This window comes from Rhinoraja longicauda, chromosome 13 (assembly GCF_053455715.1).
Source record: "Rhinoraja longicauda isolate Sanriku21f chromosome 13, sRhiLon1.1, whole genome shotgun sequence".
NCBI classification, from domain to species: Eukaryota; Metazoa; Chordata; class Chondrichthyes; order Rajiformes; family Arhynchobatidae; genus Rhinoraja; species Rhinoraja longicauda.
Window position 1 is genome coordinate 3,079,536 of NC_135965.1, and position 25,866 is coordinate 3,105,401.

The 25,866-nt window shown below is 42.2% G+C and overlaps 1 protein-coding gene across 5 annotated transcripts in view; it reads right to left on the reverse strand.

The window, feature by feature from the left end:
* The window catches only part of atp11b (ATPase phospholipid transporting 11B), a 148,825-nt gene that overhangs the window by 36,995 nt on the left and 85,964 nt on the right, over positions 1-25,866 (reverse strand). For 4 of the 5 annotated variants that reach the window (XM_078410212.1, XM_078410207.1, XM_078410209.1 and 1 more), the window contains 8 exons: positions 24,749-24,902; positions 20,939-21,041; positions 16,881-17,026; positions 15,875-15,934; positions 12,216-12,343; positions 6,715-6,853; positions 5,179-5,244; positions 2,805-2,908 (listed from right to left, as the gene is read on the reverse strand). In XM_078410212.1, the coding sequence (XP_078266338.1) occupies positions 2,805-2,908; positions 5,179-5,244; positions 6,715-6,853; positions 12,216-12,343; positions 15,875-15,934; positions 16,881-17,026; positions 20,939-21,041; positions 24,749-24,902 (900 nt within the window). The remainder of the gene's footprint in view (positions 1-2,804; positions 2,909-5,178; positions 5,245-6,714; positions 6,854-12,215; positions 12,344-15,874; positions 15,935-16,880; positions 17,027-20,938; positions 21,042-24,748; positions 24,903-25,866) is intronic. The other variant, XM_078410211.1, reaches the window with a different exon arrangement.

Here is a 25,866-nt window from a genome sequence, read left to right on the forward strand (position 1 = left end):
AGAAAGTGGAGACACATTTTGTTGCACAGTTCTGTAAAGTACCACTTGAATTATAGACCAAAACATGTTTAAATCCCCTCTAATGTTACAAACTCAAATATCGAAACCCACATGAATAATGGACTAGATTCGCAAACAGAGCAACAGTGGGGAGATCAGGTCCACATGCCCTCTTTAGAAATCAATAAAAATAGGGATAATTCACTCCCATTCTATTCTTCCCTGATATGAAAAAATGCAAAAATACTAGAAAGATTTACGAAGGGGAAATCATGCTTGACTAATCTTCCTGAATTTTTTGAGGATGTAACTAGGAAAATTGACAGGGGAGAGCCGGTGGATGTAGTGTACCTTGATTTTCAGAAAGCCTTTGACAAGGTCCCACATAGGAGATTAGTGGGCAAAATTAGAGCACATGGTATTGGGGGTAGGGTACTGACATGGATAGAAAATTGGTTGACAGACAGAAAGCAAAGAGTGGGGATAAATGGGTCCCTTTCAGAATGGCAGGCAGTGACTAGTGGGGTACCGCAAGGCTCGGTGCTGGGACCGCAGCTATTTACAATATACATTAATGACTTGGATGAAGGGATAAAAAGTAACATTAGCAAATTTGCAGATGATACAAAGCTGGGTGGCAGTGTGAACTGTGAAGAAGATGCTATGAGGTTGCAGGGTGACTTGGACAGGTTGTGTGAGTGGGCGGATGCATGGCAGATGCAGTTTAATGTGGATAAATGTGAGGTTATCCACTTTGGTGGTAAGAATAGGAAGGCAGATTACCTGAATGGTGTCAAGTTAGGAAAAGGGGACGTACAATGAGATCTGGGTATCCTAGTGCATCAGTTACTGAAAGGAAGCATGCAGGTACAGCAGGCAGTGAAGAAAGCCAATGGAATGTTGGCCTTCATAACAAGAGTTGAGTATAGGAGCAGAGGTCCTTCTGCAGTTGTACAAGGCCCTAGTGAGACCGCACCTGGAGTACTGTGTGCAGTTTTGGTCTCCAAATTTGAGGAAGGATATTCTTGCTATTGAGGGCATGCAGCGTAGGTTTACTAGGTTAATTCCCGGAATGGCGGGACTGTCATATGTTGAAAGACTAGAGCGACTAGGCTTGTATACACTGGAATTTAGATGGATGAGAGGGGATCTTATTGAAACATAAGATTATTAAGGGGTTGGACACGTTAGAGGCAGGAAACATGTTCCCAATGTTGGGGGAGTCCAGAACCAGGGGCCACAGTTTAAGAATAAAGGGTAGGCCATTTAGAACGGAGATGAGGAAATTTTTTATCAGTCGAGTTATAAATCTGGGGAATTCTCTGCCTCAGAAGGCAGTGGAGGCCAATTCTCTTAATGCATTCAAGAGAGAGCTAGATAGAGCTCTTAAGGATAGCGGAGTCAGGGGATATGGGGAGAAGGCAGGAACGGGGTACTAATTGAGAATGATCAGCCATGATCACATTGAATGTTGGTGCTGGCTCGAAGGGCCGAATGGCCTACTCCTGCACCTATTGGCTATTGTCTATAAGAACCTCTAAAAAGAGGTAAAAGCAAAAGAAGGGAAAGGGGTAGGAAGAATTATAGAGGATGGTAAGAAATAGCTGATGCTAAAAACAGATATTTTCTGTCTGTGCTCGAGGCAAGAATGTTGGAATTTAATAGGAGAATAGGAATAGGTCCCCTTTTCAGACTGATCTTTGAAAGCCTATTAGAAGCAATTGTTAACAACAACCCACTATTGGAAATAAAGAAATGCAAATAACTTAAAGCCAACAACCGTAATGTCTTAAAAGCTGCACACATCAATTGCTAAATTCATAACAGTTAACAGTTTTACAATTAATTTATATAATTTAAGTGATATTTTGGACAATGAAAGAGTGTAGAGCATTTCCCTTGGAGTGATGTTCCACAAAGACACTTTGTCGGACATCTTGTAACAATTTCTAAAGAGCATTTCATGGAGCAAAATGTGCTATTCATCTTCGGAATCAGCCATCCTTAATAAGAGCCAGGATTATTAAATTATTTTATAAGGATCCTTCAGGATGTTTTTTCAAATGAATGTCATTATTGTAATTTGTTGAAATAATCTACACTCATTCACAGAAAACTAAAACACCTAACAAAAGTAATGACTTAACCTGTGTTATCTGATCTGATTGCTAGTCCACCACCCTCTCTCTCCCCATTTGTAAAATTACAGAATTAGTAGAATTGGAATGTTTCTGATTATCTTAAGCATGTATGGGACACAGCACCCTGTGTCCCTTCTTCCATTAATCAACATTTGAACATTTTGTTTTACATTGTTTTGTATTTTATAAAATTTTGTCCAAAATCCAGAGGATACTGTAAAAATATTAAAACAGGAAGATGCTGGATATAGGTTGGGCAGTGTCTGACATTAATTTGACACATTAATTGGCTCCTCAAAAATATATTTGATTCTTATAATTATTTTGTGCAAAAATGTAAATCCTTTCGGTGGCAGTAAACCTACCCATCCCTTCCTCACTCTCTCTGCAACCTAAAACTAAATTGTTTTCTCTTTCTCAGCTCTAACAATGCGGTACGTTAACTGTTTCTTTCCACAGATGCTGCCTGAACTGCTGTATTTCCAGGATTTTCCTGTTTTTTATTTTAGACTTCAAACATCTTCAATGCTCAAAAAGTTTCAGATTAGTGGTGCTTTCTGACCATGAATATATGTACTCTCATGTTATTTGAATATAGACATTTTAAAATTTCGCTTGAAGGTAGACATTTTACAACAAAAAAAGCAATAAAAACAAACTTACCAAAGTGTAGATCCATAAACCAAAGCGAAGGCAAAGTAAAAAATTATTGAACCCCACATAACAAAGTGGTTTATCCAGGTCCAGTAATATGTCTCTACTCCAAGCTTATTTTCATTTGCAGCAGGAGAAAAGTGAGAGAGAAAAAAAATAGAAGGGTTACTGGGATAAGCAACATCATAAGCACCAGGTAGATGGGGAAAAATAATTAGTGAATCACAGCTTAAAATACATTCAAATGCAAACAATAAAGCATCAGATAAATGAATTGCTGGAACTAGAAGTTACAATGTACACTTCAGTAATGTCTCATGAGTATTATTCATTGACAACATTCTGAACAGATTAGGTGCCAGCACAACAAAAATTATATTTTCTATTTCTGTAGTTATTGGACCATGTTATAGGAAACAACATATTATAGGAAAGATATTGTCAAGCTTGAAAGGGTTCAGAGATGATTTACGAGGATGTTGGCAGGATTAGTGGGTGTGAGCTGTAGGGAGAGATTGAGTAGGCTAGGTCTCTATTCCTTGGAGCGCAGGAGGATGAGGGGTGATCTTATAGAGGTATATAAAATCACGAGAGGAATAGATCGGGTAGATGCACAGAATCTCTGGCCCAGAGTAGGGGAATCGAGGACCAGAGGACATAGGTTCAAGGTGAAGGGGAAAAGATTTAATAGGAATCTGAGAGATAACTTTTTCACGCAAAGAGTGATGGGTGTATGGAACAAGTTGCCACAGGAGGTAGTTGAGGCTGGGACTATCCCAACACTTAAGAAACAGTTAGACAGGTACATGGATAGGACAGATTTAGAGGGATATGGACCAAGCGCAGGCAGATGGGACGAGTGTAGCTGGGACATGTTGGCCAGTGTGGATAAGCTGGGCCGAAGGGCCTGTTTCCACACTGTATCACTCTATGACTCTAGTTATGTGTACTTCATATAACAGCAATTATTTCAGAAACTGCAAGAATTTCATGGTATTTACCAGTGCTCGCAAAACCAAGTGACAAGGTAAGAAGTACTAAGCATATTTTGACAAGGACAAGACTGTAGACGTTGTAGGTTGATGAGTTCAAGGCCGTAGACATGGTAGGGTGACGCGGGCAAATCTGTTGACATTGGATTTCAGCGAGGCCTTTGATCAGGTTTTACATGTTAGGCTGCTTTGGAAAGTTAGATCACATGGGATCCAGGGAACACTTGCTCACTAGATACCAAAATGGCTTAATGGAAGGAAGCAGAGAGTGGCGGTGGGGTGGAAAGTTGTTTTTTGGACTGAAGACATGTGACTAGTGCTGTGCCTCAGGGATCGCTGCTGGGCCCATTGCTGTTTGAAGTTATATCAATAATTTGGATAAGAATGTACGTTTGCAGATGACACTGAAATAGGAGGTAACGTAGACAGTGAGAATGATTATCAAAAATGACAGAAGGATCTTGATCAGCTGGGAAATTGGGTCACGGAATGTTTAATGGAGTTTAATGCAGATTAAGTGCGATGGTTTGAATTTTGGGAAGTCAAATTAAGGCAGGACTGTGGCGGCATTGGCAGGGGGCTCTGTGGCAAAGGGCGGGACCCTGGGGACTGTTGGATGGCAAAGAGGTCCAGAAGCACATGCACATCATTCCCCGAGAGTGGTGTCACAGGTAGAGTGGTAAAGAACGTTTTTGGTACAGTAGCCTTCATTGGCCAGATTATTGAGTATTGAAGTTTGGAACAAATGTACCAGTTGTATAGGAAGGATGCCATCAACCTGGAAAGAATGTAGAGAAGATTCACGAGAATATTGCCAGGACTCATGGGCTTGAGTTATAGCGAGATGTTGGCCAGGCTAGGACTTTTAGACTGTAGAGATAATAGTTATAACGCGAAAGGTCCTCAGTAAAGACGGGGCGGCACAGTTGCGCAGCAATAGAGTTGCTGCCTTATAGTGCCAGAGACTAGAGTTCAATGTTTCAAGGTCAGTACCAATTAAGTTACAGTGAAATTTGAGTTAGTTCCTGATTACGGGTGCTGTCTGTACAGAGTTTCTATGTTCTGTGACCGCGTGGGTTTTCTCTGGGTGCTCCGGTTTCCTCCAAAGAATAGAAGTTCATAGGATAATTGGCTTCGGTAAAAAAAAATGTACATTTTCCAAGTGTGTAGGATAGTGTTAGTTGGCATGGACTCAGTGCGTTGAAGGGCCTGTTTCCATACTGTGTCCCTGAAGTCTATTTCTTGGGAATAGGAGGCTAAGAGGCTCTGAAAGAGGTGTATAAAATCATGAGGGAATAGAAAGAAGTTAGTAGAGGAGAAAAAGCACATTAGTAGTATCAATCAATAAATTAGATCAATGTTTAGGCTTCATTTCAGCATTTTATACTTACCTTTAATGTAACAGTTATAAACATAACTGTGAAGACTAGAAAGCCAAATGTCCAATTTCCAAACATCTAAAAGGTAGAGTTAAAAAAAATCAAACCCATATCCTTCTAAAAGAATGCATATTAATGCTGAAAGAAATGATTAACTGATACAGATCACTTTTGCTAAAAAAAATAAAAAATCCCTTTTATAAATGTTAACAACTATACTATTAAACATATTTGAGGCAAATGGACCAAGTTATTTATTTGGTTGCATCCTGGTTCTCATCAAATATTCAACTAACAGACTGCGTTTATTTTTGTGAGCAGTTATTAATGAATAATACCCATGCAATGTTGCACATGATAACTAATTCCACAATGAAACTGAAAATAATCACTTTAATAATGTTTATCCAAGGGTTGAACAGTAATTAATGACAGTCAGCAGCATTAGATTATACAATTATGAGACAAAATTGAGACAAAAAAAACTCTACATGTGCATTTAAACATTTATGCACAAATGTTCACACAATATCCCAGCTCAAATAAAAGGTCTTGCAAATGATCTAGTTAGATCACTTCAAATAAAAGCATAAAAAGTCTCCATGCTTCTTTAACTTCAAATATAAAGTTGAAATGTCGCAATTAAATGGAAACTATAATTTTGGAGAAAGAGATAATGCACGATAACCTCAAGACCGTTGAATGTTACTTCTGATAATGTTCAGATATGAATTATCTTGCATTAATTACAAACTGCTTAGACTAATCTCAAATGTTTTTGTATGAAATGCAGGCAAGTTGCAGTATTCATGTAATGCAAAGAAACTGAAATGCCGTTGGCTCTATACATTATCTAAAATCATGAAATGAATATGGTACTGTCAAAGATAGAGCATGGGATGTGGTTGTGTGAATGACTGGAGAAAGAGATTAAAATTATGGATATTCCGGCAGTCAGAGTTGGGAAGTGGAGACATGGATAGGTCTTATAAGAAGATAACTGCAGATGCTGGTACAAATCGAAGGTATTTATTCACAAAATGCTGGAGTAACTCAGCAGGTCAGGCAGCATTTCGGGAGAGAAGGAATGGGTGACGTTTCGGGTCGAGACCCTTCTTCAGACATGTATAGATCTTGATGGATGCTGGGAAGCAGGTATGTGGATTGCCACGTGCCTGGACATGAGGAGCAGGAAGATAAACAGACATACAACTACAGTTGTGGACCAGTAACGTGGATAAGCCTGAGGCTGGTGCTGGGGAGCAGGAATGTGATTAGATTGATTGCCGCAGGTAGGCCAGAGTTGAGTTGGTGTAGCAGGCCAACTACCTGCTCTTCCTCTTCACCAGCTCCAGTACCACACTTATCCAGATGAAGAGGATGCAGCTAGTATGCGGCCACAGACTCAGAGTGTGATTCAGTGTGTGGCCGCAAACAGTGACCATTTATTTATGCTCCTCACAATTTAACAAATGAAGGTGGCAAATTTTAGATTGAAAAGTAATTAAAAAAAATAAAGACAGGCAAGAATCAAACCGTTTGTCCTACCTGGCCATCTCCCATCATAGATGTATTTTCTCCCCTCAGAAGATAAGCACCAAAGAAAAATATAAAGGCATGACAAAATCCTAGCAGAGTCCAATACAGAAATCTTTTGATAGACAAAATCTCATTTTTGCTAATCTCCCTGTGAAAATACAAAATAGTACTCATGCAAAATATATCATACAAAATATCATCAAGACCAGTTTTAAATTGTATAGCCTATTCATAGTTTATTTACATTATGACCTTAAATGTACAAATAGGCCACAGTTTGCTGAAAATACAGCGGCCTCCATAATGCTTGGGCCAAAGACCCATCATTTATTTATTTCCCTCTGTACTCAACAATTTGAGATTTGTAATAGGAAAAAGTCACATGTGGTTAAAGTGCACATTGTCAGATTTTAATAAAGGCCATTTTTATACATTTTGGTTTCACCATGTAGAAATTACAGCTGTGTTTATACATAGTCCCCCCTGGCCGCAGGGGACCAGAAGTGGGTAAACGATCTGAACCTTTTCTTCAACAGGTTCGATCAGTCACCTACCCCATCCCCGGTCCAGTCACCACCGCTGCAGCCCCCCTTGCCTGCACGTCCAGTACACTGCCCCACCTCCCCTCCCACAGCACTTGGGTCACAGTCACCACCCACTGCTTCTGCTTCTCCTGCCCCAACCCCACCACCACCACCTCCACCCCCCACACCCCCTCCTCCTCTCACACCCCCTCCCCCTCTCACACCCTTGAGCACTCAGCCCCTGTGCTCCAATCTGCCTTTCTCCACAGACCAGGTGAGGAATGAGCTCAGGAAGATCAATGCGAGGAAGGCGGCTGGTCCGGACAGCATCAGCTCGAGGCTCCTCACCCTCAAGTCCTGTGCAGACCAGCTGTGCGGAATAGTGGAGCATGTCTTCAATCTGAGCCTGAAACTGGGGAGAGTTCCACAGCTGTGGAAAACATCCTGCGTGGTACCGGTACCAAAGACGCCGCACCCGAAGGAACTCAACAGCTACAGGCCGGTGGCACTGACATCACACCTGATGAAGACACGGGAGCATCTGGTCCTCGCCCATCTCCGCCCCCTGGGGAGACCATCAATGGATCCGCTGCAGTTCGCCTACCAGACTCGCATCGGGGTGGAGGACGCCATCATCTACCTACGACACAGAGCTCTCTCACACCTGGAGAGGCCGGATAGCCTGTGAGAATCATGTTCTTTGATTTCTCCAGTGCATTCAACACCATCCAGCTGGGGCTTCTGGGGGGCAAGCTGGTGCGCACAGTAGTGGATCACCACCTCACATCCTGGATTCTGGACTACCTCACCAACCGATCACAGTATGTGAGGACAAAGGACCTGGTCTCGGACAGGGTGGTCTGCAGCACTGGGGTTCCGCAGGGAACAGTGCTAGCGCCATTCTTGTTCACCCTGTACACTGGGGACTTCAGGCACAGCTCTGCAGACTCCTATCTACAGAAGTTCTCTGACGACTCTGCCATCGTCGGTCTCATCACGGGCGACGAGGACAGGGCGTACAGAGAACTGATCAAGGAGTTTGTGGACTGGTGCCAGCGGAACTGCCTCCGGATCAACGCGGGGGAAACCAAGGAGATGGTGGTAGATTTCCGCAGATGCAGCCAAGTCCCCCCGACACCGGTGAACATCCAGGGAATGGACATCGAGAGGGTGGATTCTTATAAGTACCTGGGTGTCTACTTCAACAATAAACTGGACTGAAAACACCGATGCGCTATACAGAAAGGGCCAGAGCAGACTTTATCTGCTAAGGAGACTCAGGTCCTTTGGAGTGCAGGGGGCACTCCTAAGGACTTTCTACAACACGGTGGTTGCATCGGCCATTTTCTATGGAGTGGTCTGCTGGAGCAGCAGCATCTCAGCGGTGGAAGGGAAGAGACTCGACAAGCTGGTCAGGAAGGCCAGCTCTGTCCTGGGTGCCCCCTCGACTCAGTGCAGGTGGTGGGAGAGAGGAGGATGATGGTAAAGCTAACATCGCTAATGGACAACGACCCCACCACCATGTTTCACAGATGAGGTAGTTTGCTTTGGATCTTGGGCAGTTCCTTCTCTCCTCCATACTTTGCTCTTGCCATCACTCTGATATAAATTAATCTTCGTCTCATCTGTCCCCAAGACCTTTATCCAAAACTGCGGTTGCTCTTTTAAGTACTTCTTGGCAAACTGTAACCTGGCCATCCTATTTTTGCAGCTAACCAATGGTTTGCATCTTGCAGTGTAGCCTCTGTATTTCTGTTCATGAAGTCTTCTGCGAACAGTGGTCATTGACAAACCCGCACCTGACTCCTGAAGAGTGTTTCTGATCTGTCGGACAGGTGTTTGGGGATTTTTCTTTATTATAGAGAGAATTCTTCTGTCATCATCTGTGGAGGTCTTCCTTGGCCTGCCAGTCCCTTTACGATTAGTAAGCTCACCAGTGCTCTCTTTCTTCTTAATGATGTTCCAAACACTTGATTTTGGTAAGCCTAAGGTTTGGCTGATGTCTCTAACAGTTTTATTATTGTTTCTCAGTCTCATAATGGCTTCTTTGCCTTCCGGCAACTCCTGCAACCGAGTAGCCCCAGATGTAGCATCACACCGTTCCTCTGGATCAGCCTCTCAGATGGAGAGAGGAATGCAGATGCTGGGCAAGTTTATGTTCCCATTTACCTGCCCAGGCTCAGCAGCCAAATCAAATGGAGAGGACACTTCATCCTTCCTGGGCACAGTGAGATGTAACCACAGATGAAAAATCCCCCTCTCCAAGCAGGACAACGCCAAGATGGATGGATGCTATGCAATGGCTTCTTTGACTTTCATTGGCACAAATATGGTCCTCATGTTGATAAACTGCAATAAAAGTTTCCAAAGGTGATGGAAAGACTGGAGGAAAGACGAGATGCTGAGAGCTCTCTTATACCTGCATTAAGGAGGCAATTAAACACACCTGAGCAATTACAAACACCTGTGAAGCCATGTGTCTCAAACATTATGGTGCCCTGAAATGGGGGGATTATTTACATGGTGAAACCAAAATGTATAAAAATGGCCTTTAATAAAATCTGACAATGTGCACTTCAACCACATGTGATTTTTTTTTCTATTACAAATCTCAAATTGTGGAGTAGAGGCAAATAAATAAATGATGGGTCTTTGTCCCGTAACATTATGGAGGGCACTGCACTACAAACGCAACAGTGTATAAAAATTTAAACTCACAAGAAAGACATACAGAAATGGTGAATACTAATATCAGAGACACACACCACCCTAGCCACGTTCTCATCTGCTACAACCATGGGGAATGTGGTACAGGAGCCTCAACACAGTGACTTCCAGGTTCAAGAACTGCATCTTCCCAGCACCATCAAGCTCTTGAGCTCTGCACATTAATCACAACCTCAGCACCTATGACCTACTGTGGACTTTGTTTTTATTGCATAATGGGACTTTCGTTAGGCACTATTATGGTCTGGTTACCTTGTATTAACGATTATTAACTTATTGTATTATTATTGCATGCTTTGCACTAACAGGCCTATGAAGCTGCAAGTATTTTTATTTTTACTTATTGTTAAAGATACAGCATTGAAACAGGCCCCTCACACCTACCCACAGTACCTAGTTTTAAAGTGAAACCACATAAAGTTTTGGAGTAGTTTAGCTGACTGAATTAGTCTGAAGAAGGGTCCAGATGTCACCTATCCGTGTTCTCCAGATATGCTGACCAGCTGAATTACTCCAGCACTTTGTGTCCTGTTGGTGGGTGAAGAGGGGCTCAATGGTGCACCTGGCGAGTCAGGAATAGGGTCAGAAGCCAGGGCCCTAAACAGTCAGGGAAACGGTGCGAGCCGGGGATGGGTCGGCAGGTCCGTCCACTGTATCCGACATTAAAATTAGGTTTATTGTCTTTGTAAAACAGTTAGGAGAGAAGACCGAGAGCAAAGTTGAGATGAAAGTTTTCCGGTCTTTCATGACCGGAAAGAGCACTTGCCACTCGCAATGCTATCTGTGGCCGCTCAGGGAACTTCAACAGGGAACGAGCAATTCAGCGCTCGTAATTTTGTCCGGATTATAGAGGTGGGCGGATCATCAGTTGCTGGGAGGAAAAAAAAAATTGGTGTTCGACCTGTATTAACTTCCACCCTAACCTCAAATGTACTTGGACTATCTGACATCTCTCTCCCCTTCTCAATTTCCCTACCTCCATCACAGAGGACAGATTATCAACTGAAGTCTACTACAAACCCGCTGACTCCCAGTTACCTTGACTACACCTCCTCCCACAGTGTCATTGGCAAGGACGCCAACCCTTACTCTCAATTTCTCACCCGCGTCTGCTCTGAGTCCCCAAGATCTGTTCTCACTCCCTCTCTACCCAAACAAAATAAGGATATCGTTCTGCTGGTCCTCAATTTTTATCCTGCTAACTGCTGCACCCAACACAACATACTCCTGACATTTCTGCCACCTTCAACGTAATCCCACCGCCAGTTATTTCTTCCCATCCCACCCCTTTCTGCAGAGACTACTCCTTCTGCAACTCCTTGGTTCGTAACAGTTAGGAAGTCACATTGCAGCTGCTATTAGAGTATTATATGCAGTGTTGGTTGCCAAATTACAAAAAGGATGTGGAGGTTTTGGAGAGGGTGTAGAAATTTACCGGAGCGCTGACTGGATTAGAGAGGTTGGACAAACTTGGATTGTTTCCTCTGGAGTGTTGGAGGTTGAGGGGAGACCTGATGGAAGTATATAAAAATATGAGAGACATAGATAGGTTGGACAGTCAGAATCTTTTTTCCTTACCCCTCCCCCCCTCCCGGTGGAAAAGTCAAAGACAATAGGGGGTACTTTAAGATCAGAGAGGGAAAGTGTAAAAACTTTTTTACACAAGTGTTATTACACAGAGAGTGGTAGCTGCCTGGAATGTGCTGTCAGGGATGGTGGTGGAAGCAGACAATTGTAACGTGCAAGAGCTTTTAGATAGGCACATGGACATCTGGGGAATGGAGGGATATGGAGGCAGAGGAGATTAGTTTAGATTATTTGGCAAAGACATTATGGACATTGGATCGGTTCCTGTGCTGCACTCTTCCATGTTCAAACGCAGCTTGTTCAATCACAACTGCTGCATAACCTTGTTGGCATCAGGAAAATATTAAGTGCTTCTGCTGTCCAAGTTTGAATTAAATAAAATTCATGCACATTATTTTACACGTTATAAACCATTAAATAAAATTGCAGTATTGTATTACATAGATACTGAAGAAAAAATGTACTCCACGAAATGTGTAATCCAGGCTTTAATGATAAACTCGATCTTACAAACATGTTTATTCTCGGTCAGATGTTAGCACCATCACTTTGTAGTAGAGTGCTAAATCCTTACAATTCAAATGTTTTTCAGTCCCGCAATTCAAATAAAAATCAAACTCAATCATCACGTGGAGAAGAAACTAAAGAAATGCAAAATCAAATTCAACCTACTTGTACAATGCTGGTTTGCTGTGTAAAGTCCGAGGGTGCACATCTTGTTCAAACAAACTGTACACGAGGATGGGTAAGGAAGTGAAGCAAATGTTGTATAACGTCAGAAAAGCACCATCATACAATGTCTGGAAGAAAAACATTAACGTGGTACTTTTTAAGTTTAAATTCTCTCTTCACTCATTAGACATGCACTTCCACATCTGTAAACCTTCATGCACTTTTCTGATTATATGAATGTCAGTCATGTGTAAAATAAATCAATCTGCATTTTAGAGTCTTAAAGGTGATTCAACTGCATTGATTTTCATTACCCTGTGCAAATGACAGTAACCGCGATCTGAAGGTGGAAATTTAAGTTGCGGTAATAGAAACAATAGACTTTGCAACATTTGATAGATACCTCAGAGTTCATTGTGGGGAAAAAACCTCAGCCAATGACACACCTTCTTCCAGTTTTTATTTCATGGCTTCAGCATCCGTAACATTCCACATTCGCATGTCCTGACCGTTTCAATTTCTGCACTTCCTTTCTCTCCCTCTCCAAATTCCCAGAGCACAATAATTTAAGAAGTGGGTATTTCTCCAATTCTGACTTTGTGTTGTCTCAATTTATTTCACTCAATCCATAATAACGCCGCCTTAACTCATCCAGTTCCTAAATTTGTCTTCACATCTTTCACTAAAGATGCTCCTTTAAATTCTTCTCTGTGACTAAGCAATCAACCTCATAATTCCGTGGCTCAGTGTCAAACTATGTCCACAAAGGTGCATCTAAGAAATTTTTAAAAACTATTAAAATCAAAGATTATTGAGTCAAACGTTTCTCTCAAACTATGCTGCCTGATTTGGAGGATCTTCAGCATTTTCTGCATTTATTTTCCATGTCTAGTATTGATCCTTTGTCATTGATTTATAAATATAGGATGATGTTGTGACAACATACATGCCAAAATCCTAAACAATAGTTGTTTTAGGAAATAGGATATAATTAATGGGGGTTTGTACGAAGATCCCAAAATAACCAAAGACTTATAGTAAGCAACTGGCAATCAGTTAAAAGCATTATTTAAAAAAAAAAAGATATTTGAATCAGATTTAGAAAAGAGGAAAATTAGATAGTTGCTTTGGCAAAAATAAACTGATTTTTAATTCGGATGGGATAGGGACTCAAAAGAGTCAAAAGAAAAAATTGCGTTATTGTTCAATTCCACAAAATTGTTAGATGACACGTTTACAATGAACATATTTTTGGGTTTCAATATCTTTGCTACGGATAACATCTTTGCTCCTCATAACATTGTGGAATGGTAAGAAACAGTTTCTCTGTACCTGCAATCTTTTATCCCCACCACCTCCCCCCCACAAAATCAAGAGAACAACCTTTATTTATATTCAATTCATCTTATCCTTATGGCTTGCCCACTTGAATTTGACCTGTTTATTTGGATAATTTTCATGTCTTCCATTATGACATTGGGCTGACTGAAGTCCTTCATTGCCATGAGAAATACATAGTCTATAATATTCCCTTTTTTGACATCCTCTAAAAAGAATGATTTACTTTGTTCTCTAAAGACCTTTTTTTTAAAACTCACATCCAATTTATTTTTACAAATTTTCTGATATTCTAATATTGTACCCTAAATCTTCACATCGATTGCCTTTTCTTTCAATACAACATCATCCTTCAGTTAACCGTGGATGGATCATCCTTGTAGTACTTAATCCTCAATGACACACATCTTTGTTGAGAAGATACAGCATATTTATGAAATATCTCCACAAACGCTTGCCATTATTTGTTGGTTGTTTCGGCTTTCATTCAATTTTTCCCACTTCATTTTTGTTAATTTTGTCTTTACTGCTTATGGATTATAAAGCATGTGTTTCAGACCCTAGATTCTCACTGTCAAACTGAATATGAAATTTAATCATATGATTACTCTTTCTCAGAGTATTCTTTACTACTAGATCGTCAAGTAACCTTGGCTCAATACACGTGATAAAAAATAAGAGTTTGTTCCCCGTTTGGTTCCACAACATATTATTGTAAAAAACTACGCACCCCAAAATTTCTCAAGACTATCTGTTTGCTCAATCTATTTGAAGATTAATATCACCCATTTGTGTTCTAGGACTATTTTTGTAGCTCATGATAATTTTTTAAAATTCATATTCTGTCATACTGGGCAACTATGATTAGGAAGGATGGATGATTTCCCCCATTGACATGCCAAAGATGATGCTGTACTCTGGTGAACAGCAGCAGAACAGGTTAAGATCAAATCCCTCATTAAAAAGGGAAAGCACAAATCAGTGCTGTAAGCAATTGAAATGATTCTGCTGGTCAGAGTTTTCAGAATTTATTGATTTTTTGCTTATCATATATTATGTATGTATATTGTTTTACAGGCCCTCTATGCTGCTGCGAGTAAGAACTTCATTGTTCTGTTGTTGATATATATGGCAATTAAACACTCATGACTCTTCCCTTGTAATTTCTTACTTCCACAAAAACGTAATTCTATACCTTGATCGAGTTCTCTCTTTATTAAAAGAGCTACTGCACCACCTTATATTTTCACCTTCTCAAATATCAAGTACCTCAAAATATTCAGTTCCTTTTAGAGTCATGGAGTCAAAGAGTGATACAGTGTGGGAACAGGCCCTTCGGCCCAACTCGCCCACACCGGCCAACAATGTCCCAGCTACACCAGTCCCACTTGCTTGCACTTGGTCCATAACCCTCCAAACCTGTCCTATCCATGTACCTGTCCAACTGTTTCTTAAACGATGGGATAGTCCCAGCCTCAACTACCTCCTCTGGCAGCTTGCTCCATACACCCACCACCCTCTGAGTGAAAAAGTTACCCCTCAGGTTCCTATTAAATCTTTCCCCCTTCACCTTGAACCTATGTCCTCTGGTCCTCGATTCCCCTACTCTGGGTAAAGGACTCTGTGCATCTACCCCATCTATTCCTCTCATGATTTTATATACCTCTATAAGATCTCCCCTCATCCTCCTACTCCCAATGGAATAGAGATCCAGCCTACTCAACCTCTCCCTGTAGCTCACACCCTCTAGTCCTGGCAATATCCTCGTAAATCTCTTCTGAACCCTTTCAAGCTTGAATCTTTTCTGAACCCTTTCAAGCTTGCAAGGGTTTTTCTTGGTTAACGTAGGAAACATTTCTGTAATGATTATACCATTATTTTTTATTGATGCCATAAATTCATCCATCATGTAACGAATGTTCTGAACATTCATATAGTTGCTAACATTTTTTTTAATTTTCCATATTCTGAGCAGCACTTCCTCATCAGTGACCTACACACCATTGTCCAGTTTGCCTTTCTCAACTCCAGACCTGATCACATCCTTGGTCCTAACATGGACCAAAGAGCTGAAGTGCCACAGCAATGTGAGAATGACAGCCAATGACATCAAGGATGCATTTGATGGATTGTGGCACCAAAAATCCCAAGTAAAACTGAACTCAATGGCTATCAAAGGGAATGTACTCTCATTTAAGTTTAATAATTGCTTCTCCTTCAAAGTTTGTAAATTCACCAGCGACAGTAAAGAGGTAGAAAACATGCAGAAAAAAATAATAGATTCTGAAGTTCATTAATTTAGTAAGAATTGTAATGCTCACCTGTTGTGAAAACATACAGAAGAACTGGTAGATGAACTGAGGTGTGATAAAACAGACATTCTGAAAAAAAAGTATAATAGTGTCATGAAGCTTTACAAACAATGCACTATTCAGTACTAACAATTGTAAAATGATTGCAAAAATCCACAAATCTAAAAATTTACAATGGGAGCACTATGAAGTAGCTGACCTATTGGAAATATTTCTACTTCCTTGTTGAGATTGCACAGTGCTAAATAAATATTTCAAGATTTAGTTCCTAGGCTATGCCTAATTTGCTTTCATTATTTCAACCAGCAGCAGGTGCACTACAAAAAAATCCTCACATAGACAAAAAAATGTAGACTGCAATTCTTTGGCTTCTTCTTCTTGCGTATGGCGTGCACAGCCTAAAGTTGTAGGTCAAGGGTAGACATCCAGGCCAGGGCAGCATCAGGTGCTGAGTGGATGGCCTTGATGCCACCAGGGAAAACATGGGGTGGGAGATTGCAACCTGTTTTGACTAATGCAATCAACCAGACGTGCACAATCTAATTCTTTGGCTGCTAATGTTAAAGAGATCCAATGGACAAGAACAACCTAAACTTAATCAGCAAAAAACACAAAGTTGGTGGAACTCAGCTGGTCAGACAGCATCTGTGGAGGGAATAGAAAGATGATGCTTTGGGGTCCAGATGCGAAATGCTGTCAGTCCATTCCCTCCACAAATGCTGTCTGACCTGCTGAATTGCTTCTGTGTTTGTCTTCTTGCTCAAGATTTCAGCATCTGCAGCTTCTTGTGTCAACATTTAAACTCAGCCTGGATGCCTTTACTCTCGAAGAGACTGAAAGCTATTACTATCGAGATTTAGTGACTAACAGGTAGCAGATAGCTAGCAATGCACATTTGACAGGATTAGTGAGAAGGGGTTGGAACGAGAGTTATCAATTAATACAAATTAAAGCTAATGCTTTGGGAGTAATACAAAATTGAAAAAAATAGTAAACTGAGAATATCCAAACATACCTTATAAAAAAAGTACTGTACAAGATGTGCTATTCTAACATAATAGAAGTGACCGTGGACAAAAAGCAATTTAGTGATGAAGCAGAATCTCGCTATGGCATAATCACTGTTTCTCACTGCTTGCCTTCCTTCTTTACCCATAATCCCTGGGAAAATAAAATGTTAAGACAGCTTAGACATTTTACATTTTCGATTTCAGATATCTTTGATCTTCTATAACATTTACATTATAAACAGAAACTAAACAAAATATAGATTGAACACCTATTTTCCGGTAACTAAAGGTCCACCCACCCCTATAATGCGGAGTAAATGACAAGAGATTAGTTGAAATGTGTAGGAATGAACTGCAGATGCTGGTTTAAATCGAATATAGACCACAAAATGCTGGTGTAACTCAGCGGGACAGGATTTGGAAATGAATATCTGCATTGAACGTGTAACCTCCGGGAATGTTGGATGGGGGTTTTGAAAAGAAGATGTTTTGTAAATATTTATTACTTGAATAAAGTATTTTTTGATATAAAAACTCTGCAGGACAGGCAGCTTCTCTGGAGAGAAGGAATGGGTGATGTTTCGGGTCTTCAGACCGAAGAAGGGTCTCGACCCATTCCTTCTCTCCAGATACGCTGCCTGTCCCGCTGAGTTACTTCAGCATTTTGTGCCTATCAGAGATCAGTTGAAATTCCCTGAGTGGCCACAGGTGGCATTGCGAGTGGCGAGCACTCTTTCTGGCCCTGTCCCTCTGTGGTGAAATAATGCTCTCAATCTTCCCTCCCAGCTGTTTTACAAAGTCAATACAGTAAACCCTCATTTTAACGACTCCCTTATAACAGATGTCGGATATAGCTGACTGAATTAATCTGGGGAAGGGTCCCGATGTCACCTCTCTGTGTTATCCAGGGATCCTGACCAGCGGAATTACTCCAGCACTTTGTGTCTTTTCAGAGGGTGAAGGGCTCGTGAGGGTGAAGGGCTGCACCTTGCGAATAAGGAATGGGGTTGGAAGCCGGGGTTTAAACAGCTGGGGGGACGGTCGGCAGCTCATCCATTCACATTCAGTTTATATTTGTTTTATTTAAGTTTCTCTCACTCCATGGTGCTTTAGAGACACGGGAGGGGTGTCATCAGCAGGCCAGAGGTGTATTGTGGTTTCATTATCACGTGACCTCTGTTCGTCCAGAAAAATGGATAATCCAGAAAGGCTCTGTAACTAAGGGTGCCGGAAAATCGATGTTCAACCTGTAATGCAATACCCAGGGCTCTAAACAATGGCAGTATAAACATAGAAAATAGGTGCAAGGCCATTTGGCCCTTTGGGCCAGCACCGCCCTTCAATATGATCATGGCTGATCATCCAAAATTAGTACCTCGTTTCAGCTTTTTCCCCATATCCCTTGATTCCCTTAGCCCCGAGAGCTAAATCAAACTCTATCTTGAAAACATCCAGTGAATTAGGAGATTGCAGTGGCTGACAAGATGCAAGTCCATGATGACTAAAAGCTCAGACATTAGTGCAGTCTAAAGGTGGGTAGGCAAAGGGAAAGATGGAACATAATCCAGAGTGACAAGAGCAGGTTATGCGAAGCAATATACTATTGGCCAAACTATTCATTGTCCTGAGTCTATGCCAATGAGAATACCGAATACTCAGGAAGTGTTGCACTTCATCCAGTAAACTGTCTCACATAATCGGGCATCGAGTTAGAGATATACAGCATGGAAAAAGGCCCTTTGGCCCACCTTGTCCATGCCGACCAAGTTGGCAACTGGGCTAATCCCACTTTGGCCCATAGTCCTCTGCATTTGGCCCATAGCCCTATAAACGGTGCACGGTGGCACAGCGCCAGAGATCCGGGTTCGATCCCGACTACGGGTGCTGTCTGTACGGAGTTCTCCCCGTGACCGCGTTGGTTTTCTCCGAGATCTTCGGTTCCCTCCCACACTCCAAAGACAGGTTTGTAGGTTAATTGGCTTGGTGTAAGTGTAAATTGTCCCTAGTGTGCGTAGGATAGTGTTAGTGTGCGGGGATTGCTGGTCGGCACAGACTCGGTGGGCTGAAGGGCCTGTTTCCGTGCTGTATCTCTAAACTAAACTCTTCCTATCCATTTACCGGCTCAAATGTCCTTTGAAAAATGTTTGACAAATACCTCAATGTGTTTCCCTAAAATCCAGATTTGACTTGCTTCATTTGGAAATGTTCACACCTTGGTAAGCATTAAGTTATGATACAAGCCCAATTATTGGTCAGAGTTTAATACACATTTTTATTTTTAAGGTCAATTATATCATTATTGACCCTGATAACAATTATCAGGATGCCCAGGTTTTTAATTGAGTATTCACAAGGAAAAGTAATTGAACTGTTTCAAAAATGACCTCATTACTTTGTTGACAAACTAATAGGAAGGAAACACAATCATATATAAAGAAATATTGCAGTTTAATTTATCTAGAGACATTTGGATGGTATTAGCATTGTTCTGCTACAGTTCACCCACACTGAAACTCCTTTACCCATTCCCATACTAAAACTCCTCTTCAAATCTCCGTCCTGTAACCCCTCTTCCCATGCTGGCCTGGGCCTCCTTCATTGTCAGAGTGCTGCCGCACGCAAACTGGAGGAACAGCACCTCATCCTCCGCTTAGGTAGTTTACAACCCATTGATATGAGCACTGAAGTATCCAATTTGAGGACGTACCCCCCCCCCCTCTCTCCACCCTGTACCCCACCAAGAGTCACACCTACTTTTCTCCTCCCCCCTCCACCTATATTCCTTCCTCTTGCTTTACAGTTTGCAAATCTCTATTCCTTTTGTCTCACACCTTCTGTCCTTCAATCTCCGGCTTTTCTCCAACCACCTGCCTATCAAAAATCCCCCTCACCTGTATCTACCTATTACTTTGTCCTGCCCCTCCTCTCTTCCAGCTTTCTACCCCCCCCCCCGTATAATTGGTATGATGAAGGGTCCCAACCTGAAAAATCACCTACCCATGTTCTCCAGAGATGCTACCTGACCCACGGAGTTACTCCAGCACATCTTTGTAAAGCCCCCTCCCCCACTCGCAACAAGGACAGAATCCCCCTCGTTCTCACCTTCCACCCCACCAGCCAGCGGATCCAACAAATCATCCACCAACATTTCCGTCACCTACAACGGGACCCCACCACTGGCCATATCTTCCCATCCCCTCCCCTCTCTGCGTTCCGCAGAGACTGTTCCCTCCGTAACTCCCTGGTCCACTCGTCCCTTCCTACCCAAACCACCCCCTCCCCAGGCACTTTCCCCTGCAACCGCACGAGATGCAACACCTGTCCCTTTACCTCCCCCCTCGACTCCATCCAAGGACCCAAACAGTCTTTCCAGGTGAGACAAAGGTTCACCTGCACCTCCTCCAACCTCATCTATTGCATCCGCTGCTCTAGATGTCAACTTATTTACATCGGCGAAACCAAGCGCAGGCTCGGCGATCGCTTCGCTGAACACCTGAGCTCGGTCCGCATTGACCAAACTGATCTCCCGGTGGCCGAGCACTTCAACTCCCCCTCCCATTCCCAGTCTGACCTTTCTGTCATGGGCCTCCTCCAGTGCCACAGTGAGGCCCACCGGAAATTGGAGGAACAGCACCTCATATTTCGCCTGGGCAGTTTGCAGCCCAGTGGTATGAACATTGACTTCTCCAACTTTAGATAGTTCCTCTGTCCCTCTCTTCCCCTCCTCCTTCCCAGATCTCCCTCTATCTTCCTGTCTCCACCTATATCCTTCCTTTGTCCCGCCCCCCTGACATCAGTCTGAAGAAGGGTCTTGACCCGACACGTCACCCATTCCTTCTCTCCCGAGATGCTGCCTGACCTGCTGAGTTACTCCAGCATTTTGTGAATAAATACCTTCGATTTGTACCAGCATCTGCAGTTATTTTCTTATACTATTTGTAAAGCAGCATCTGCAGTTCCTAGTTTCTACATTTCACTTACTATCCACTTTTTCTTTTTGAGGTCTATCAATTTAGTCCTAACCACTGATGTAACATAGAAAATGGCAACACTGTTCACATACCTATACCAATATTTGCTTCCAGTATCATGCTGACATCATTTGCACCATCGCCAATTGCCAAGGTAATTGGTTTGTTTGGCAATGACTTCAAAAGTCTGACTACCTGAAAATATAAAAACGTAAATGGCACAATTATATGCCTCACGGCACAAAAGTTAATGTATAATGAAATTCATAACTGTAAAATGTCAACGTTGATTAAAACATCCAATGCTAGAAAGTACTAATTTTCAATTCAATCTAAGACATGGACATGGGGGATGGAGTGGGGAGGAGGGAGGGGGAGGAGGGGAGAGGAGGGAGGGGGAGGAGGGGAGAGGAGGGAGGGGGAAGAGGGGGAGGAGAGGGTGCTGCACCAATGCAGGAGAGGTTTGGGCCCAACGGGTCCACTTGGTCTCGTACACCCTATTATTAGGTTTCCCCTCAGCCTCCGATACTCCAGAGAAAACAATCCGAGTTTGTCCAACTTCCCTTTATAGTTAATACCCTCTAATCCAGACAGCATTCTGGTCAACTTCTTCTGCACCCTCTCCAAGCCCTCCATGCTCTTCCTGCAATGGTGTGACCAGAACTGCACACAATCATTCAAATGCTGCCCCACCAAAGTTTTATAAACCTGCAACATGACTTCATGTAAAGCGTCTTTGAGTATATGAAAAGCGCTATATAAATAAAATGCATTATTATTATTATTATTATGACTCTTACACCCGATGCCCCGACCAACGAACGCAAGCATCCCCCCTACGTTTTCTCTACCATTTAATCCACGTCTATTGCTACTTTCAGGGATCTATGGACTTGGTCCCCAAGATCCCTCTGTATATCAATGCTGCTAAAATGTCCTGCCAATAATTGTATTATTTTCCCCTTACAAAAAGGGTGGTACAGTGGCGCGGCGATAGAGCTGCTGCCTCACAAAGCCAGAGACCGAGTTTGATCCTGACCTCCAGTGCTGTCTGTGTTTGGTTTCCACGTTCTCCCTGTGACCATGTGGGTTTCCTTTGGGTTCTCCGATTTTCTCCCACATCCCAAAGACGGTCTGGTTTGCATGTTAATTGGCCTCTGTAAATTGCACCTAATGTGTTGTGGGATAAGTAACTTGAACGGATGATGAAATGGTCAGCGTAGATACAGTGGGCCGATGGACCTGTTTCCATACCGTATGTCTAATCTAAAACGAATTTAATTTAACCTCCCAAAGTGCAACACGGACTGCAACTCCACTATTTGTTTGTGTCGCTGCAAATTTACTAACCAAAGCATCTTCATTTTTGTCCCAGTTGTTCCTGTATATCACAAGCATCAGAGGTCCCAACACATATCCCTGCAGAACATCACAGGTCCCACATCTCCAGCCAGAACTACACCCTTAGGTGGCATAGTGGTAGAGCTACTGCCTTACAGCGCCAGAGATCTGGGTTTGATCCTGACTACTGGTGCTGTCTGTACGGAGTTTGGACATTCTCCCCGTGACCTGCTTGGGTTTTCACCAAGAACTTCTGTTTCCTCCCACACTCCAAAGACATACAGGTTTGTAGGTTAATTGGCTTGGTATCAATGCAAATTTGTCTTGAGTGTGTGTAGGGTAGGTTTGATGAGTGGGGATCGCTGGTCAGCGGGGACTCGGTGGGCCGAAGGGTTAGTTTGCGTGCTGTATCTCTAAACTAAACTAAACCACCCACTGCCCTGTGTCTTCTTTAGGTAAGTAATTTTGGATCCTACCTACCAAGTCACGGTGGATCACATGCATTTTTATCTTCTGAATCAACTTACCACGAGGAACTTTTTCAAATTCCTTACTGAAGTCCTAGTAGACATCATCTACTGCCCATCCCACAACAATCACCTTCATAATTTCCTTAAAAAAATCAATTACGCTAGTAAGACATGACCTGCCATGGACAATGTCGTGCTGACTGTCCCCAAATAACTGTTTTCTCTTCCAAACGTGGGTAAATCCTATCCCTAAGAATCCTGCACTGTGACTTGCCTACCACCAAACTGAGGTTCACCAGCCTTTAAGCTCCTGGATTATCTGTATTTCCCTTGAAGAAAGTTTTGTTTAGATATACAGCGTGGAAACAGGTTTTCCGTCCCACCGAGTCTGTGCAGGCCTACAATCACCCATACACTAACTAGTCCTTTCCTACACATTAGGGACAATTTACAGAAGCTAATCAACCTACTAACCTACAGTCTTTGGGATGTGGGAGGAAAGTGGAGCACCGGAGAAACCCCACGGCCACAGGGAGAATGTACAACCTCAGTACAGCCAGCACTCAAGGTCAGGATGGAACTCCCAGATCTCTGGCGCTGTAAGGCAGCAACTCTACCGCTGGGTCACTATGCCGCCCAAGAAATAACATTGGCTTTGGTCCCGTCCTCCAGGACCTGGCGTGGCTAGGGAGCATACAAAGATCTTCGTCAAACCCCAGAATCTCTTGCCTCTATCAATAACGTGGGAAAGATCCCCAGCAGGGCCTGGGGACGTGTGCACCTTTATGGTTTGCAAGAGACCCAACGCCACCTTCTTCTTCATCTCAAACTGCCCGAGATTGGATTTTTTTTTTGCATGATCAAATCGGGTCAAATCAGTACCCAGGAATATTGCAGACAAATCTGTTTACTGCTTTGACAATCATTTTGAGACGTCAGCAAAGAACAGATCCTACATTACATTGTTCCACAGTACTATAGTTCTTTATTCTGATCATCTCAATGAAGCTACTTCCCCAAATTACTAATGTTGTCTGAGAAGGCTAGATCACATTTATACACAACTGAAGCATAATTATCAGTTTTCAACTAATAGTGATCAGTGGAAATCTGCCATCAGGTGAAGGCTAATTTTGTTTCTTAGATACAGTCAGAGTATGCAGTATGGAACCAAGCCCCTTGGCCCAACTTATCCTGACCATCTAACTTGCCTAACCAAGCTATTTCAATTTGACCATGCCTGGACGACATCCTTGCTTACCTTTCTTATCCACATGCATTTTAAATTTAAAACTGAGGCAAGAAGAACCTTTTTCACCCAGAGTTGTGAATTTGTGGAATTCTCTGCCACAGAAGGCAGTGGAGGCCAATTCACTGGATGAATTTAAAAGAGAGTTAGATAGAGCTCGAGGGGCTAGTGGAATCAAGGGATATGGGGAGAAGGCAGGCACGGGTTACTGATTGTGGATGATCAGCCATGATCACAATGAATGGCGGTGCTGGCTCGAAGGGCCAAATGGCCTCCTCTTGCACCTATTTTCTATGTTTCTAAATATCGTAACTTACCCCCTTTCTACCTCTTACTCTGAATACTTGTTCCATATATGCACCAGCTTCTGTATGAAAAAGTTGCCCCTCAGATACCTTTTAAATGTTTCCCATCTAGCTTTTAAAATCCCCTACCCCATGGAAAAGACCATGGCTTTTCATATTATCTTCTACCCTCATAATTTCAAATAATTCCATTAGATCACCCCTCAACCTCCTACACTCTAGGCAAAAAAAAAGTTCTGGCCTATCACTAGGAATTGTTATGCTAGCATCCCAGTTAAGATTAGGGACCAAATCTAAACAGTTTGATTCTGAACTGGCAAAACATATTTCCACCACTGAATTATCAAGAAAGTAAAATTTAAATTTTATTCTAATCAATGAACATTTTCATAATCAAAATATAATGGAATTTAAGAATACGTAAGCCGTTCAGTGTTAAATTAAACTGGCAAAGCATTTTGATCAAATTATGTTACTCATTAAATATCTTACAAGTTTAAGTTTGAAACTAATTACAATCGTGAGTAATGAACTTACTTTTGCTTTTTGCAGTGGTGCCATTCGACAACATAACACAGCGTTGCAGTTTTTGCTCATTTCCATGAACAATTCTTCATGTTTCCTGAGTGCGTGTGCAAGGCTAGTTCCATCCACAACCAAACCAAGTTGAGCCACGTGATTCTGTTTTATTCTGCAATGATCAATCATTTCTTAAACCTCAAGGGTCATCTTTCTCAATTTGCTTCAGAAACACTCTTGTACCGTTAAACTACCTATATAATCAGATATTGCACTGGCTGACTTGATCCAAAGTGTTAAACACAAGATATTTAACTACATTTATGACTTCTACATTTCATTGATTTAACATGCATTACAGAATAAAAGCTTGCTTTGGAAAGAATTTGATACATATGTACACATTATCAATCATGTTGCCAGGACTCGAGGACTTGGGTGAAATGGAGAGGGTGAGCAGGTTAGGACTTTATTCCTTGGAGTGCAGGCGGATAAAGAGTGATCCATAGATCTGTATCACCAAACCTGCAGCACTTGGTGTCAGCAAACATCTCTGCAACTGGATGCTCCAGTTCCTGACCAACAGGCCCCAATCTGTGAGGATAGGGGACAAATCATCCTCTACGATAATCCTTAACACTGGTGCTCCGCAAGGATGCGTTCTCAGCCCCTTCTTTACTCCTTGTTCACCCATGGCTGTGCAGCCATGTACAAACCTAATTCAATTTACAGATTCACAGACGGCACCACCATTGTGGGCCGGATATCAAATAATGATGAGACGGAGTGCAGGAAGAAGATCGAGAACCTCGTGTCGAGACAGCAGCTATTCTCTCAATGGCAGCAAGGCAAAGGAGAAAGGACGAACAAAACGTCACCCATTCCTTCCAGAGATGCTGCCTGTGTTACTCCAGCATCTTGTGTCTACCTTCGATTTAAACCAGCATCTGCAGTTCTTTCCCTCACAAAGGAGACAGTGATCGACTTCAGGAAACAAAGCAGTACACATACTCCAGTTTGCATTGACGGCACCAATGTAGAGATGGTTGAAAACTTCAAATTCCTACAATCACCAACAACTTCTCCTGGACCACCCATATTGAAGCGATGGCCAAAAAAGCACACCAACTTCCTTA